Raw genomic sequence first — 13097 nt, 5'->3', positions numbered from 1 at the left:
GATCACCAGCTCTGGACTGAAATTGCAGTCAGGCCCGGGAGAGTTCCAGTTGGTGGGATGAGAAGCTAATATCTTTTAACTTTAATCAACACTTACATGAGAATTACCTGTAACCTAGTAACAACAAAATTAAACCAAAAAGTCACACATACCCTGAATCCAACTGAAAAATCAACCAAAAGGACTTGGTATGTGATAACTTGTGTCACAGAAAAAAAAAAACCCCAAGGAAGGGTCAGGAGCGTGCTCCACCAGCAGGGCCCGATGGTCAGTTCGGCATCTGGTTCTCGTCTGTAAAGGGCGACTTTGACCCCTTTTCACCCCAGTGACGGGTTCTGTTGTATAGACCTGAGAGCTGAGGCCCCCTAGGCCGTGTGCCCCTCTGTCCTGGAGAAGAGCGTCCACGGCCCCTCGGGCTGGCGGAGGCACAGGCACCCTTGTGTGAACCTGTTGATTTGGGTGCCAGGCGGCAGCCCCTGGCCTTGAGCTGCCGACCCAGGATAGCAGACAGAAACAGGAACTAACACATAAAGAGCTTTGGGCACCGATCACAGGATAGCAAACCCTGAGGGAAGGGAACTCACCTAGAAAGCCCCAGAGAAAAGGTGCTGTGCCCGGGTCTTGAAGGATGCCCAGGAGTGCATGTGGACAGCGGGGAGGAGGAGGGCGCAAGCCAAGGGATTCCCTGGAGCCTACCCAGCAGGGGCGAGTGTCAGGTGTCTCTGGGTTCCCCTAAGGTGCTGGTGTGGGTGGTGAGTGCCCGGAAAGGCAGACAGGCTCTGGACAGTTTCTTCCAGAGATGAGACCGCAGAGGGTCACCAGGGCTTGAAGGGGAGGGATGGCCGGGCTGGTGGATTGCGTGCTGGGGCGAGGTCACAGGGCAGAGGCTGAGGCAGGGAGACAGCCGGGAGGTCACGGCGGTGTCCTGTGTGAGGTGATGTGCATGACTTCAGAGGCAGGACAGCTGAGGCAGGTGGGGATGGGGTTTGAGGTGAGGGCCCCATGGACGGGGCTCCTGATCTGAGCAGCTGCAATGGGGAGGTAGGAGGAGGAGCTCCCAGTGGTAGGTGTCTGTGGGGGGATGGAGGTGAGGTCAGAGCCCAGATGCCAGGAGGGAGCAGATTGGAGGATTGGGTGTGGGTGAGGCCCCCAGGGAAAGTGGGCAGGGTGAGAGGGGTGGGAACCCCCTGAGCGCAGCTCTGAGGCCAGCAGGGGAACGCAGAGGGGTTGCCAGGTCGTCTTCAGGGCCCCCTGGGCTCATAATTAAGTGGTGACTTCTCCCAAAACAGTTTCTGTGGGTCCTGGCTGGAGGCAGATTGCCGAGGGCTGGGGAGATGGAAGCCGAACAGATGTCACTTTCAGAACGTTGGCCAGGAAGGGACAGCAGCTCAGGGGTGGGACCATCTGTAGCACTGAGTTCTCGGAGTGTGGGCCACAGACCACCGCATCGGAGTCACCAAGAGTACTTGCTTAAAATGCAGGTTCCAGGCCCCAGCCCAGCCCTGCTGAATGAGAGTGTCTGCCAAGTGAGCCAGGGAATCTGCATTTGAAACAGGCCACCAGGGTGGTTGTGATGCCCAGCAGAATTTGACAAGATGCCAGGACTTTAGGTCAAGACCTGGCCCTTACTGACCCCTGGAGGGATCCGCTCGTGCCTCCCAGGTTCAGTCCCTTCTCTGCACAGCCAAGCTCGGTGGTCTAGGAGAGCTTGCATTTTGGCGAGCTGAGAAAATTGAGCGAGGACAGTGGGTACCTCACCTGGGAAACCAAACCCCACAGGTGGGATGGGTGTGTTGGGCCCAGTGGGGGTGTGGGAGGAGGTGAGGTGGGTTTGGGGGAGCATGGGACTAGAGCAGAGTAGGTGTGATAGAACCCCAAGTCATGACCCCACAAGGTGCTGTTTGTGATGCTTTCTGCTGCGGACGTTATCCTGGTCAGTCCGATGGGTGGAACAGGTGTTTTGTAGATGCGGAAACCTAGGGGGACGTGCAGGGACTTGCCCTGTGTCACACGAGTAGGCACGGTGACACTCAGGCCCCGGTACCAGGATCCAGCAAGGGAGCCCATGCCTGGAGAGGCCCTTATCGGCCTGTCAGGAGGCCCAGTACCCCTGCCAGGGGCTGCCCCCATGTCTTGGCCGACGTGCCCCACCTTCTGGCAGCCCCAGTGCCTGATGATGTGGTTGTCAGCCTGGAGCCCAGTAGGCGCCATCGAGCCTGGAGGCTGCTTTGGCTGCTGAGACCTTGGTGGATCCAGGGCACTGTCCCCATGGCAACCAGTGTCATGCTGTCTCTGGTAAAAGCCATCCCCTGGGAACTTTGGGCATCAGAGCTGAGATGTATAGAACCCCCGGGTCCCTAGGCCATGGCTGCTAAAAACTAGCACGTGCCACCCAGCGGGTCTGGGTTTGTCTGGGGGAAGGCCTAGTCCCAGCTGGTGCCCGAGCCTCATCCCAGTGGAAACTCTCGCCCTTGGAGGAGTGGCGGGGACCTGTTTTTCCAGGAGCCTTGCTGCCTGGCTCACCTCCCCAGACTGGTAGCTGAGCCCGCAGTTTGGGTAACCAAGCAGCAGGTGCTAGTTGGTATTAACAGCAAGATAATGAGCTGAGGGGACAAGGAGGAAGTACCAACACCAAAAATCATGTGGTCAGAGAAGGGACAGACATCAGGAACGGGAATTACCCCGGACGCTTTGGAGCATGTGGTTGTGTTGCCTCTGTGCTGGTCGGCCGTGCGGGGAGGGTGACCCGGGCTTGGCAGGTTGGGTCTCCCGGACGGTTTTCAAGAACTTTGGCCAAAGTTAACTTCCTATGCTGTCTCCCATCTCTAGCAGGAGCTGGGAGACGCTAGGCTGTCAGGGCTGTATTTCTGAGTATTTCAGGCCCCAAGCATTTACCTCATTAGGAGGGTTGGGCCCCTCAGAAGGTCAGGAGCCACAAGACCCCGGAGCCCAGCATGGAGTCTCCTGGGTATCTCCAGTCAGTGATGGGTGCGAGCATCTCAGAGAGGCTGGGAGGACCCATGGCTGCACCGGGTGATGTGGGTGTCCCCAGCTGTGGCTGATGCTGGTGCTGGGAGTCCCCCCTTCTCTGGTGACACCTGTACAGGGCTGTGTCCTGAACTGCGGGGCCCTGGAGCTGGAAGCCTTTGGAAGCTGAACCAGGGTTTGTCAGTTTCTTGGGGAGGATTTACCCTCAGGGCTGTTTTCTCCTTCCAGCCACCTTTGAGCACCGGCTCCTCCGAGCCGGACTTTGCAGGAGCTGGACAAGCTCTCTGCAGCCTGTTCCCCTGCAGCCTGGTGCTTCGGTGGGATGTAGGCAGGAGCCGCACTGGCAGCATATCACAGCCCCCAGGAGGCCTGTCCTTTCCTTCCCGCCACCTGGTCTCTCTCCCTGCAGGTCCCTCCTGGAGAGAGAGGGAGGGTGGTGTCAGGAGCAGTCCTCGTCTGCCCTGGGAGCTGAGCCAGCTCCACGTGGGCTCCAGGTCTGTGCCTTTCCTGGAAGAGGGCGAGAGACTCCGCTAGGATTTTCCCCAGCCAGGTCGGAGAAATAGAGGTCGTGTGTCCCCTTGCTCCATCCATCCGCATCAGGGCTGCAGCCACCTCCTTGTTCCTTTTTCCTGTTCTTTTTCATCCCTGGGGCCTTTCTCCAAACCACTGCTCCCTGCCCCCTGTGCCGCAGCACCCTGTGGTGAGCTGGCTTCCTGATGGCAACGTGCTGATCCCCTTCAGTGAGCCGGGATGCGGGCCGAGGGTGGTGCTGCTGTGTGGAGCCTGCGCTGGGCTTTCGAGTCTGCTGGTGTGAATTCATCCTGAGCTTGCAAACAGACCAGTGACCCCATTGTCTCTCTCCCGCCCCCGGCTAGGGGCCAGCTTCCCTTTTCTAAGCTCCTGAATATTTGTCATTTTTCTCTCCCCAGTCACTTGACTGAACTCCATTAAAGGGGCCAAGCTGGCATGGGATGTGGGATGGGATGGCCCACTGGGTGCCCTGCGCTGGTTCAGAGAGCTGTGTCCTCACCAGTGCCTTGGCCCTGCTTTCCGTGGCAGATGAACCATGGGACAGGGGACACCTGGCAGAGCATTAGGCCAGGGCACGGGGCAGGGGTCTGGGCTCTGGGCTTCTCCTGGTTGGCCTTCTGAATTCCATGTTGAATTTTCTCCAAGGCATCCCGGGGCTGCGTTGGTGTTGCTTTCTAAATCCTGGGTCTCGGTTCCACTCTAACAGGGTTGGGTGAACTGGTGCAGCCTCTGCTGGGAGGCCTGAGCGGCCCCCGTGCTGGGGTGACTGGAGCAGGACCATTATTTCCTTCTTCTGGGAAACGACAAAGCGCATGATGCAGAGTGGTCCACAGAGTCTGCGTCGGGTCCTCCCTCTGCCTCTGATTCACTAAGTTGCTTCGTCTCTTTGAGCTTCAGGCTCCTCATCTGTAACAGTTCATCCTGTGAATGATGTAAGGCATCCTATAAATAATGGTGTAGGAGCTGTGGTCAGGGAGGGCCTGAGGAGGTGATTTTGCACAGAGAATGGCATGAGGTGTGAGAGCTGTGAGATGGGTTTGGGAAACAGCACTGAGGCAAAGGAAATAGCAGGTGCAAAGGCCCTGCAGTGCAAGTTCCTGTGCCTGAAGGACAGCCGGGAGGCCCATATGGCTGCAGTGGATTGAGGGGTGGGAGGGGGTGTATAAAAGAGGGTAAAGAGGCAGCCAGAGGCCATCATGCAGGGTCTTGTGGCCATGATGTGGAGTTTGGAGTTTACCTTAAGTATGATGAGATATCTTGCAATAAGCTGCCTTTGGAGAGTTTTGTGCAAAGAAGTGGCAAGGTCTGACTGCTGTGTGGAGAGTGGGCCATTAGGGGCCAGAGTGGGGAGACCAGGAACAGAGAGTACAGGAGGCAAGTTGAGGGGTTGTGGTGGCCTGGACCAGGGTGGTGGTAGAGGAAGTCGTCATGTATTCAGGATACCTTTTAAAAGTAGAGTCAGCAAGATTTGCTGATGTGTTGTATGTGGAGTGTGTTGGAGAGAGAGGGGAACTGGGAAGACCCCAGGGTTTTTGACCTGAGCAACCAGGGGATGGAGGTGCCATCGGCTGAGATGAGGAAGGCTGCGGGTGGAGCAGGACTGGAGGCTGTACCATTTGATGTTCCACCAGTAACATCTGAGGTTCCAGTTTCTCCACATCCTTGCCAGTGCTTGTCATTGTCTGTCTTTTGGATCCCAGCTGTCTAGTCGGTATGAAATGATGTTTCATTGTGGTTTTGATTTGCATTTTCATAATGACTGATGATGTTGAGCATCTTTTCATGCTCTTGTTGACCATTCATACATCTTCTTTGGAGAAATGTTTCTTCACGTTCTTTGCCTATTTTGAAAATTGGATTGTTTGCTTTTTACTATTATTGAGTTGTGTTATTTATATATGCTAGATATAAGTCCCTTACCAGATGTTTTCTCCCATCTTGTGGCTTGTCTTTTCACTTTTTTGACAGTATTTTTTGAAGCATAAAAGCATTTAACTTTGATAAAGCCCAATTTATCTATATTTTTTGTTGCTTGTGCTTTGGGTGTCATATCTAAGGAACCATTTCCTAACCCAAGGTCATGAAGATTTACTCCTGTGTTTTCTTCTAAGAGTTTTATAACTTTAGCTCTTATATTTAGGTCATTGGTCCATTTTGAGTTGATATTTGTATATGGTGTGTGGCAAGGGTCCAACTTCATCCTTTTCATGTGAATATCCAGTTGTCCCAGCACCATTTGTTCAGTTATCTCCTGTTGAACCACAAAAACCTTTGTGAAAACTTAATTGACCATAAATGGGAGGGTTTATTTCTGGATTCTTTATTCTGTTTCACTGATCTATGCCAGTTCCACCCAGTCTTGTTTACTGTAGCTTTGTAGTAAGTTTTAAAATCCAAAAGTGTGGGTCCAACCTTGTTCTTCTTTCTCAAGATTATTTTGGCTATTCTGGATCCTTTGTGTTTCCAAATGAATTTTAGGAGCAGCTTGTCAATTTCTGCAAAAAAGGCTGCTGGGATTTTGATAGAAATTGTGTTGAATCTCATTCAGTGATGTTTTGAACAATGATGTTTTATATTTTTTAGAGCACAAATTTCACACTTGGTTTGTTAAATTTATTCCTAAGTATTTTATTATTTTTGATGTTACTGTAAATGAAATTGTTTTCTTAATTTCACTTTCAGGTCATTGATTGCTAGTGTATAGAAATACAAATGATTTTTGTATATTGATCTTATACCCTGCAACTTTAAGTTATTTATTAGGACTAATAGTTTTTTTAATGGGTTTCTTAGGATTTTCTTTACATAAGGTCCACATCATCTACAAACAGAGTTTTACTTCTTCATTTCCAATTTGGATGCCTTTTATGTCTCTTTCTTGCCAAATTGCCCTGGATAGAATCTTCAACACAATATTGAATAGAAATGGTGAGAGTGGACATTGTTTTCTTGGCTCTAATCTTGAAGCAGGGAGAGCTTTCAGTCTTTCACCAGTGAGGATGATGGTATCTGTGAGTTTCTATTAAATGCCCTTTATCAGATTGAGAAAGTTCCCTTTTATTCCTAGCGTGCTGGGTGTTTTATCATAAGCGAGTATTGAATTTTGTCAGATGTGTTTTCTGTGTCTATTCAGATGATTATATGATTTTTTTGGTCCTTTTTCCTATTGATAGGATGTTACATTAATTGATTTTGGGATATTAAACCAACTTTGCATTCCTGGGATAAATGTCACGGTGTCTAAGTGTATAATCCTTTTTTATGTTGCTGTATTCAGTTTGCTAGTAGTTGTGAGCATTTTTGCATATCATAGGTGTCATGAATGTCTGTATTCATAAGACACTGGTCTGTAGTTCTCTTTGCTTGTGATGCCTCTGTCTGGTTTTGCCTTTCTTTATCTTTTAACGGGTCAGAGAGTGTGGAAGAGGAGAGACTAATCGGCTTCTTCCCCACCTCCTGTGCTCTCCGCATCCAGGGGGGAAGGACAAGCAGAAGCTCTGAGCCCATTTCCAGACAGTGTCAGCAGAGGTACCAATGGTGTGGACCAGTCTCATGCGTAAAAGGGGGCAGTAAGCCTGGCTGACAGCCCGGAGGCGGTGGGCTAGGCCCACTGACTTCTCTGCAGCATCTTCCCATTGCGAGCCCCATGTTTCCAGGACAGTGAGAGTGTCCAAGGAAGCCACCATATACTGGTGTTTAAAGGAGAAGGAGGGACCATGAGGGTCAACCTTGGAGATCCCTCCTGGCTCTGAAGCTCTAAGAGGCTGGATCATAAGTACCTGAACAGGTTGCCCTCCCCATTAGGTAAGTGGCCCAAATTCCATGGAGAAGAGGAGCGGGAGGGGCAGCAGCCTCACCTCGAGGTCGCACAGGCAGGCCCTTGTTGAAAGACAAGTTCCCAGCCAACCAGTGATAAGGACAGGTCAGGAAGGGCCTGTTCCCTCTTCGGCCCCAAAGGAACACAGATCCTTGATGGTGAGGCCTGGAAAACAGCACGTCCTGTAAGAACAACAGAGCACGAATGGGCAGCAGCTCTGTGGTTCCTGTCTGCACCCGGCTCCAGCAGCTGAATGGGAGGCTCTGTAAATGGGAGCCGTGGATTCCCAGCCTTCCCCACCCCAGCTGGGGATGGGGTGACCAGCTGGCAGTGTGGCGCTGCCTCAGGTGTCTTGTTAAATAGTCATTGCAGTCACTGCACGACCTTGAGGAGACTTCTTTCTCCACCTCTCAGTGTCGCCCAGGTACACACACTGGGCAGCCCTTGGGTCTGGGCTCCTCCAAGGAGCCAGTGGGCCGTTCCCTCTGCAGACTCACTGTTCCCTCCTAGGGCAGCCAGTGCTACTTTTGTGCCTGCAGCTCAGTACAGAGGCCCCAGGTCCCTGTGAGAAAGCCCATGAGGCAGGCAAGGAAGGAAGTGAGTGGGCTGCCACTGTTCATTGCATTTTTGCTGACAACTCACCTTTCACGGTCTCCCTCCAGCCCTTTCCTGATAAGCGAGCTGGAGAGGCGGCACTTGGGAGAAGCCGGCATCTGTTAGGTAACCAGCTCAGCTGCCATGCAGGGTATGATGTAATCTTGGATCCTGTGGTTGCTAGGAAAATTCTGCCTGCAGTGATATTGCGTGGTCCGAGGACTGAGGACTGAGGCGAGAACAGAATGTTCCTGAGAAGGCAGGGGAAGGATTTGTAGGGATTCCCAAGCAAAGGAACCCCATCCCAAGAAATCAGACAAGTTGAGCTCCTTTCTAGAAGTTTATTCCCCTTTTCAGGAATAGAGGTTGTGTTAGTAACAGCAGAATGCCATCAGGGCAGGGGGGTGCATGCAGCAGGGTTAGCTTCCTTGGCAGCACCTTGGTGCTCTGGTGCCAAACTGAAGGCACGTGTCTGTAGTGTTACATCCTTGTGGACGGGCCCTCCTCCTGCAGCGCCCACGGCCGGGTGCCTCCTCCGCGCTTCCACGTGGCAGGGCAGCCAGGAAGGAGATCAGTAGGAGGCTGCCAGTGGGAAGGGGAGATGCCCTGGGGTGGGGACAGAGATGGCCAACACCGGGCCCAGGGTAGGGGGTGGAATCCGACCACTCCCTGACTCCGTCTCACATGCCAGCAGCTCCACTGCATGCCCCCTCACCGCCCACCCCTTGGTGGCCTTTCCCGTGCCTGCTGTTCCCACCCTTCCCTCCCGGGGAGAATTCCTCCAGCGGAACAGGAGAGAAGTATGTCTGAAAGGCACTGCAGCCGACTGTTAACGTTCAGGAAGCAACCAAGAACCGGCCTAAATTTAGAAAAAGGGGGGAAAGCGGCAGAAGCCAGGCAGGGCGCGGGCCCGGGAGGCGGGGTGGGACCTGCTGGTCACCTCACCTGCCCTGCAGGGTCTGCCACTCAGTCCTTCCTTCCCCAGCAGCTTCGGGTCGAGGAGGCAGGTCAGCATCTCAAGCTCTCTCCCTCCTCCTTCCTGCCTTTTCTGGCTGCAGGTCAGAGCCTGTCTTATGGAAAACAAGACAAAGGAAGTGATTTCATGAGTGCCTGGACTGTAATCCTCAAGTCCACCATTAAAAATAACAATGAAAAGATTACAGCCGTTATCCGTCTGCATAGGAGCCGGCCCTGCAGCAGGCTGGGGATGGGCCTGGCCACGCTCCTTTGAGCAGGTGTTAGGTTTGGGCAAAAAGGGATGAATATTAGAAATCACAATGAGCAAGATCAAAACAAGAGTCTTAAAAAGGAAGAGGGAAGTTCTCAAGGGCCCCAGCTTTGGTGACGTTGGAGCAAGCGTCACAAGCAGAGCCCTGCTCCAGGACAGCAGCCTAGGTTCCTGTCATGCCCACCTCTTCACTCTGTAGCCTTGAGAAGCCTCTGAGCCGCACCCCTGCAGCCCACAGCCCTGAGCCCTCCAGCAGGGTTGCTGGCGCGCCCTGGTCAGGCTGTCGGGGAGGCCCCGAGGGCAGGTGGGCTTCCCCGGAAGCACCTTGTTCTCAGAAGGCACCCCGCTCCAGGGGACTGTCCCCGGGTGCCGCAGCCTCCTTGCCTCATCCCAGATGGCAGCCCAGTATCCGCGGCCCTCCAGCAGCAGTTCTTTTCCCCTGGTCTGCAGGTGCAGAGGATGTGGTGATGGCATTTTCCAGGTCGGAGACGGAGGACCGGAGGCAGTAGCTGTGAACCCCTTGGAACACTCTGGAAGCTGGCAAGGGCCAAGAGATCTGTGTGGACCTCACCGGCTGAGTGGCAGAGGTCATCTTCCCTACCCCCCACCCACCACCCCACCCCTTCCCGTCCCGCCTCACGGCCACTCAGCATCATCGAGGGAGACACCAGTGGTGCAGTTACGATTGGCTTGAAGGGACGGACTCATGATTGGCTGCGGGAAGAAACCTTTTTATTTTTAAATCTTGACCAACGGAAACCTTTTTATTTTTATTTCTGACTCTTATTTTTTAAAAAAATTTGCGCCTCGGTGTATGGCTTCCCAGGAAGCTCTCCGAGCTCTGGTGCTTTATTTAGGTCACTTTTTAGGAATGTGAAGAGGTCCGATTGGCTGCTTAAACTGGAAAAGGATCTTGATTGGCAGGCTAATGGGAAACGATTTTTTTTCTTTGATTGGCTGCAGGTGTCCTGCTGATCAGCAACAGCTTCTCCCTTTTGAATGTCGAAAACAGGGTTTGGGACGTTGGTTGTTATATTTGACTTGAAAAAAAGAAAGAAAAAAGAAACCAAGTGCGCTTTGCAATATTTATTACACAAAGAGCTTACTGCTGCTTTCACGTGTTTTGTTTGTGTTTGCATTCGATTGGCCTTCGGTATGTGCGTTTGGTTTCCCATTGGCTCACCCATGACTCCCGTTGTCATGGGCTCCCCCTCTGCTGCCTGCAGGCCCTCTCCAGCCCCAGGGTTCACCTGGAAAATGCATTTGCTTTAATGACCATGCCCGGCTCCACCAGCATGGGGACCACGAGGACCCCCAAGCAAGATCCGCAGATGGAAAACAGGGCCCCCGAGGAAGTCTGTGTTGTACTGATCTAGCAGCCCAGAGCTTAGAGGTGACCATTGGCCAGGATTTATGTGCATCACTTCCATGAGTTGGCAAGCATCCAGCTTCCCTTGGTGAGAATGGAATCGCTCACACGCCATCCGTCCAGCTCCCCCAGCCTGCCTGTGCTGAGCAGACGAGTAGGCGCTGGGTGGCTCTATCCTTTCAGCCATTCCTTCCATAGGCTACTTCCTGAGGCCTCATCTGGGGGCTCCGCCTGTAAAGGGAAGGAGCTGCTCCCAGCTGTGAGACCCCAAAACATGGCAGAGGTCTCTGCCTGGGAGCCTAGAACCCACGCAGAGGCTTCAGCTTGGCTCACCAGGCCCAGGAGGCCTCTGGTTCCAAACACCCCCTTCGTCCCCAACCTCCCCCAGCCTCCTCTGGAGGTGTCTGCTGCTGGAGCAGTGGGTCCTGACCAGACTGCCCTCAGATGGGTCTCTCTCCACAGCTGCCTGGAAGTGACAGGCATTATTTATGAAGTGCCCACTGGGACAGCTAGCTGATCCTTCACTGAACAGATCCCACCAGGCTGGCCCTCAACCCAGGCCCCCCAAAACACATTGCAGGGAAGTGGTCTTTGAAGGGCTGCAGGAACCCCAAGTCCTCCCACCTAGCCTCCTTCCTCCCCTGGAGGCAGCCTGCCCTGCTTCCTGCATCTCTCACGGGAACAGAATCTGGGTGTGGAGTTGGAGGAAGGTGTGGACCTCAGGGAGACAGTAAATGCCTGAGGCCTCCTTCCTGCCCCAGGTACCCAGAGCCAGGAGAAAATTCTCAAGAGTCAAATCTCCCCCTTCTCAGGGCTTGGGGCTGTCGTGGAGCATAGGAGTGAACGCCAGCGTGCCCTAGGCCCAAGCCCTGGAAGGCTCCACGGTGAGTGGTCGTTGTACTCTGAGCTTCCTCTGAGCCTTGCCCAGAGGAGAACCAGAGTGTCACAACCTAGACACTCATGTCCTCCACATATTGGCCACATCAGTTGGCTGATCGTTAACCTGAAGAGGCTGTGGGGGACCCCAGCAGGGGCCTGAGATCATCTTCCTCTCAGGGGCAGGGCACGTGCACACGCGTGTATAAGTACACAAACTCAGACTCGCACATGCACACTCCCAGCTCAGTGGCCTGCAGCTCCAGCTGAGCCCCTGGGGAAACGCGAGTGTTTTTCAGTCTCTGCCCTGGCCCCATGTGGTATATCTGTTAACAGACGTCAGTGCCGGTGTGGCCGGCTGCTCCCTCTCCTTGTACCTGTAGCTCTCATGAAGGGTCCGTGTCCCGGCTGATGGTGTGTTCCTGCCCCAGCCTGTCCTTGCCAAGGTCATGGGCCTCCCTCTTGTAACTGTGGTGGCCCTGATCTGTCTCATCTTCTGAAGAAGGAAAGTGAAAATGTTGCTGTGGCTTCATATTTCAACTAAAAATATATCTGTTGGAGAAAAAAAACAATAAAAATTTTTAATAGTTTGGCATGTGAGCTGAGTTACTCGCACAGAGCTGGGTGCACTGACTGTTTTCCCCACATCATGTGGACTCTGCTGCTGGGACCCGCCCTCCCCAAGGAGGCTTCCTAAGGATAGGTGAAAACGCCGTGTTGGCTAGTTGAATTGTCTATGATGTGGAGTGGAGCTCAGGGTTTGGAAGAGCTTCCAGATCTACCCAGCCCAGCTGACATGTCTGTAGGAATGGTGAGCCCCTCTTTTGACCTGGAGGTCCCAAATATCATCCTAGGTTGGGCTGAAACCAGCAGTCTTCAGAGGTGACCCCCCCATGCTCTTGAGCAGACCCTGAGCACCCTGGGCACCCTAGACTCCCCAACATCCTGTGTGACGGTAGTGGTCATAGAATGCTTGAAACAAAAGTCTAAACAGAGTATTGGTCCCTTCCATCATCCTAGAAATGAAAGATTTATTGGTGTTCAGCTGTATATTCAAGTTTGGAAGCTGAAATCATTTCTGCTTTAGGAATTTTTGCCTTGGAAGCATTTTCTAGAATTTTTCATTTCCGCCCTTCGTCATCCCATTTTAGATCTTCTTTTTTTCTGCTTACATGGACTCACCATGTCTGTTTCCTTTTCAAAGAGTTTCACTGGGTGCTCAGCGCTACGAGGTTTATTGAATATGGGGGCTGATGGCACAACTGACGTCATTAAATCTTGGTGTTGGAAGAGATGTTGGAGGTTGTCTAACAGCCCTAGTAGCCAGATGTGAGTCCCCTCTGAGACATCTGAAAAAGGCTTGTCCAGCCTTTGCTTGTATACCTCTGGCACTGGGGAACTCACTACCTCACACGATAGCCCATTCTACCTACAGGTAATTTATGTTCAGCCTTAGAGTGAGTTGCTCTGCCCTTCTCTGTAACTTCGTTTTCCAGGAAGGAGTTTATAGTTATTGAGAGAAAGACAAAAAAAGACAGTTATGTTAGCCAAAAATTACATGGAGACACCTATCAAGAGGTTCCCATTGGGTAAATTATGTGTAGACTCTCCCCACCCCCCACCTGCGCTCTGAGTGGCACTGTCAGTAGTTAGTTAACCTTGGACTTAATCGGCTCTTCTTAGCTGGGCCGCTG

At 52.8% G+C, this 13097-nt stretch overlaps 1 protein-coding gene across 2 annotated transcripts in view; it reads left to right on the top strand.

Moving 5' to 3' along the window:
* The window catches only part of CTNNBIP1 (catenin beta interacting protein 1), a 42568-nt gene extending 32298 nt beyond the window's left edge, over window positions 1-10270 (top strand). For both annotated transcript variants that reach the window (XM_032495147.1, XM_032495148.1), the window contains one exon: window positions 9609-10270. In XM_032495147.1, coding sequence (XP_032351038.1) covers window positions 9609-9667 — 59 coding nt within the window. In that variant the 3' untranslated portion in view covers window positions 9668-10270. The remainder of the gene's footprint in view (window positions 1-9608) is intronic.
* The last annotated feature ends 2827 nt before the right edge of the window (window positions 10271-13097 follow it).

Source organism: Camelus ferus, chromosome 13, assembly GCF_009834535.1.
Source record: "Camelus ferus isolate YT-003-E chromosome 13, BCGSAC_Cfer_1.0, whole genome shotgun sequence".
In the NCBI taxonomy this organism is placed as follows: domain Eukaryota; kingdom Metazoa; phylum Chordata; class Mammalia; order Artiodactyla; family Camelidae; genus Camelus; species Camelus ferus.
The sequence above is the reverse complement of the archived record's forward strand: the minus strand, read 5'-3'. Positions and strand labels throughout refer to the sequence as shown.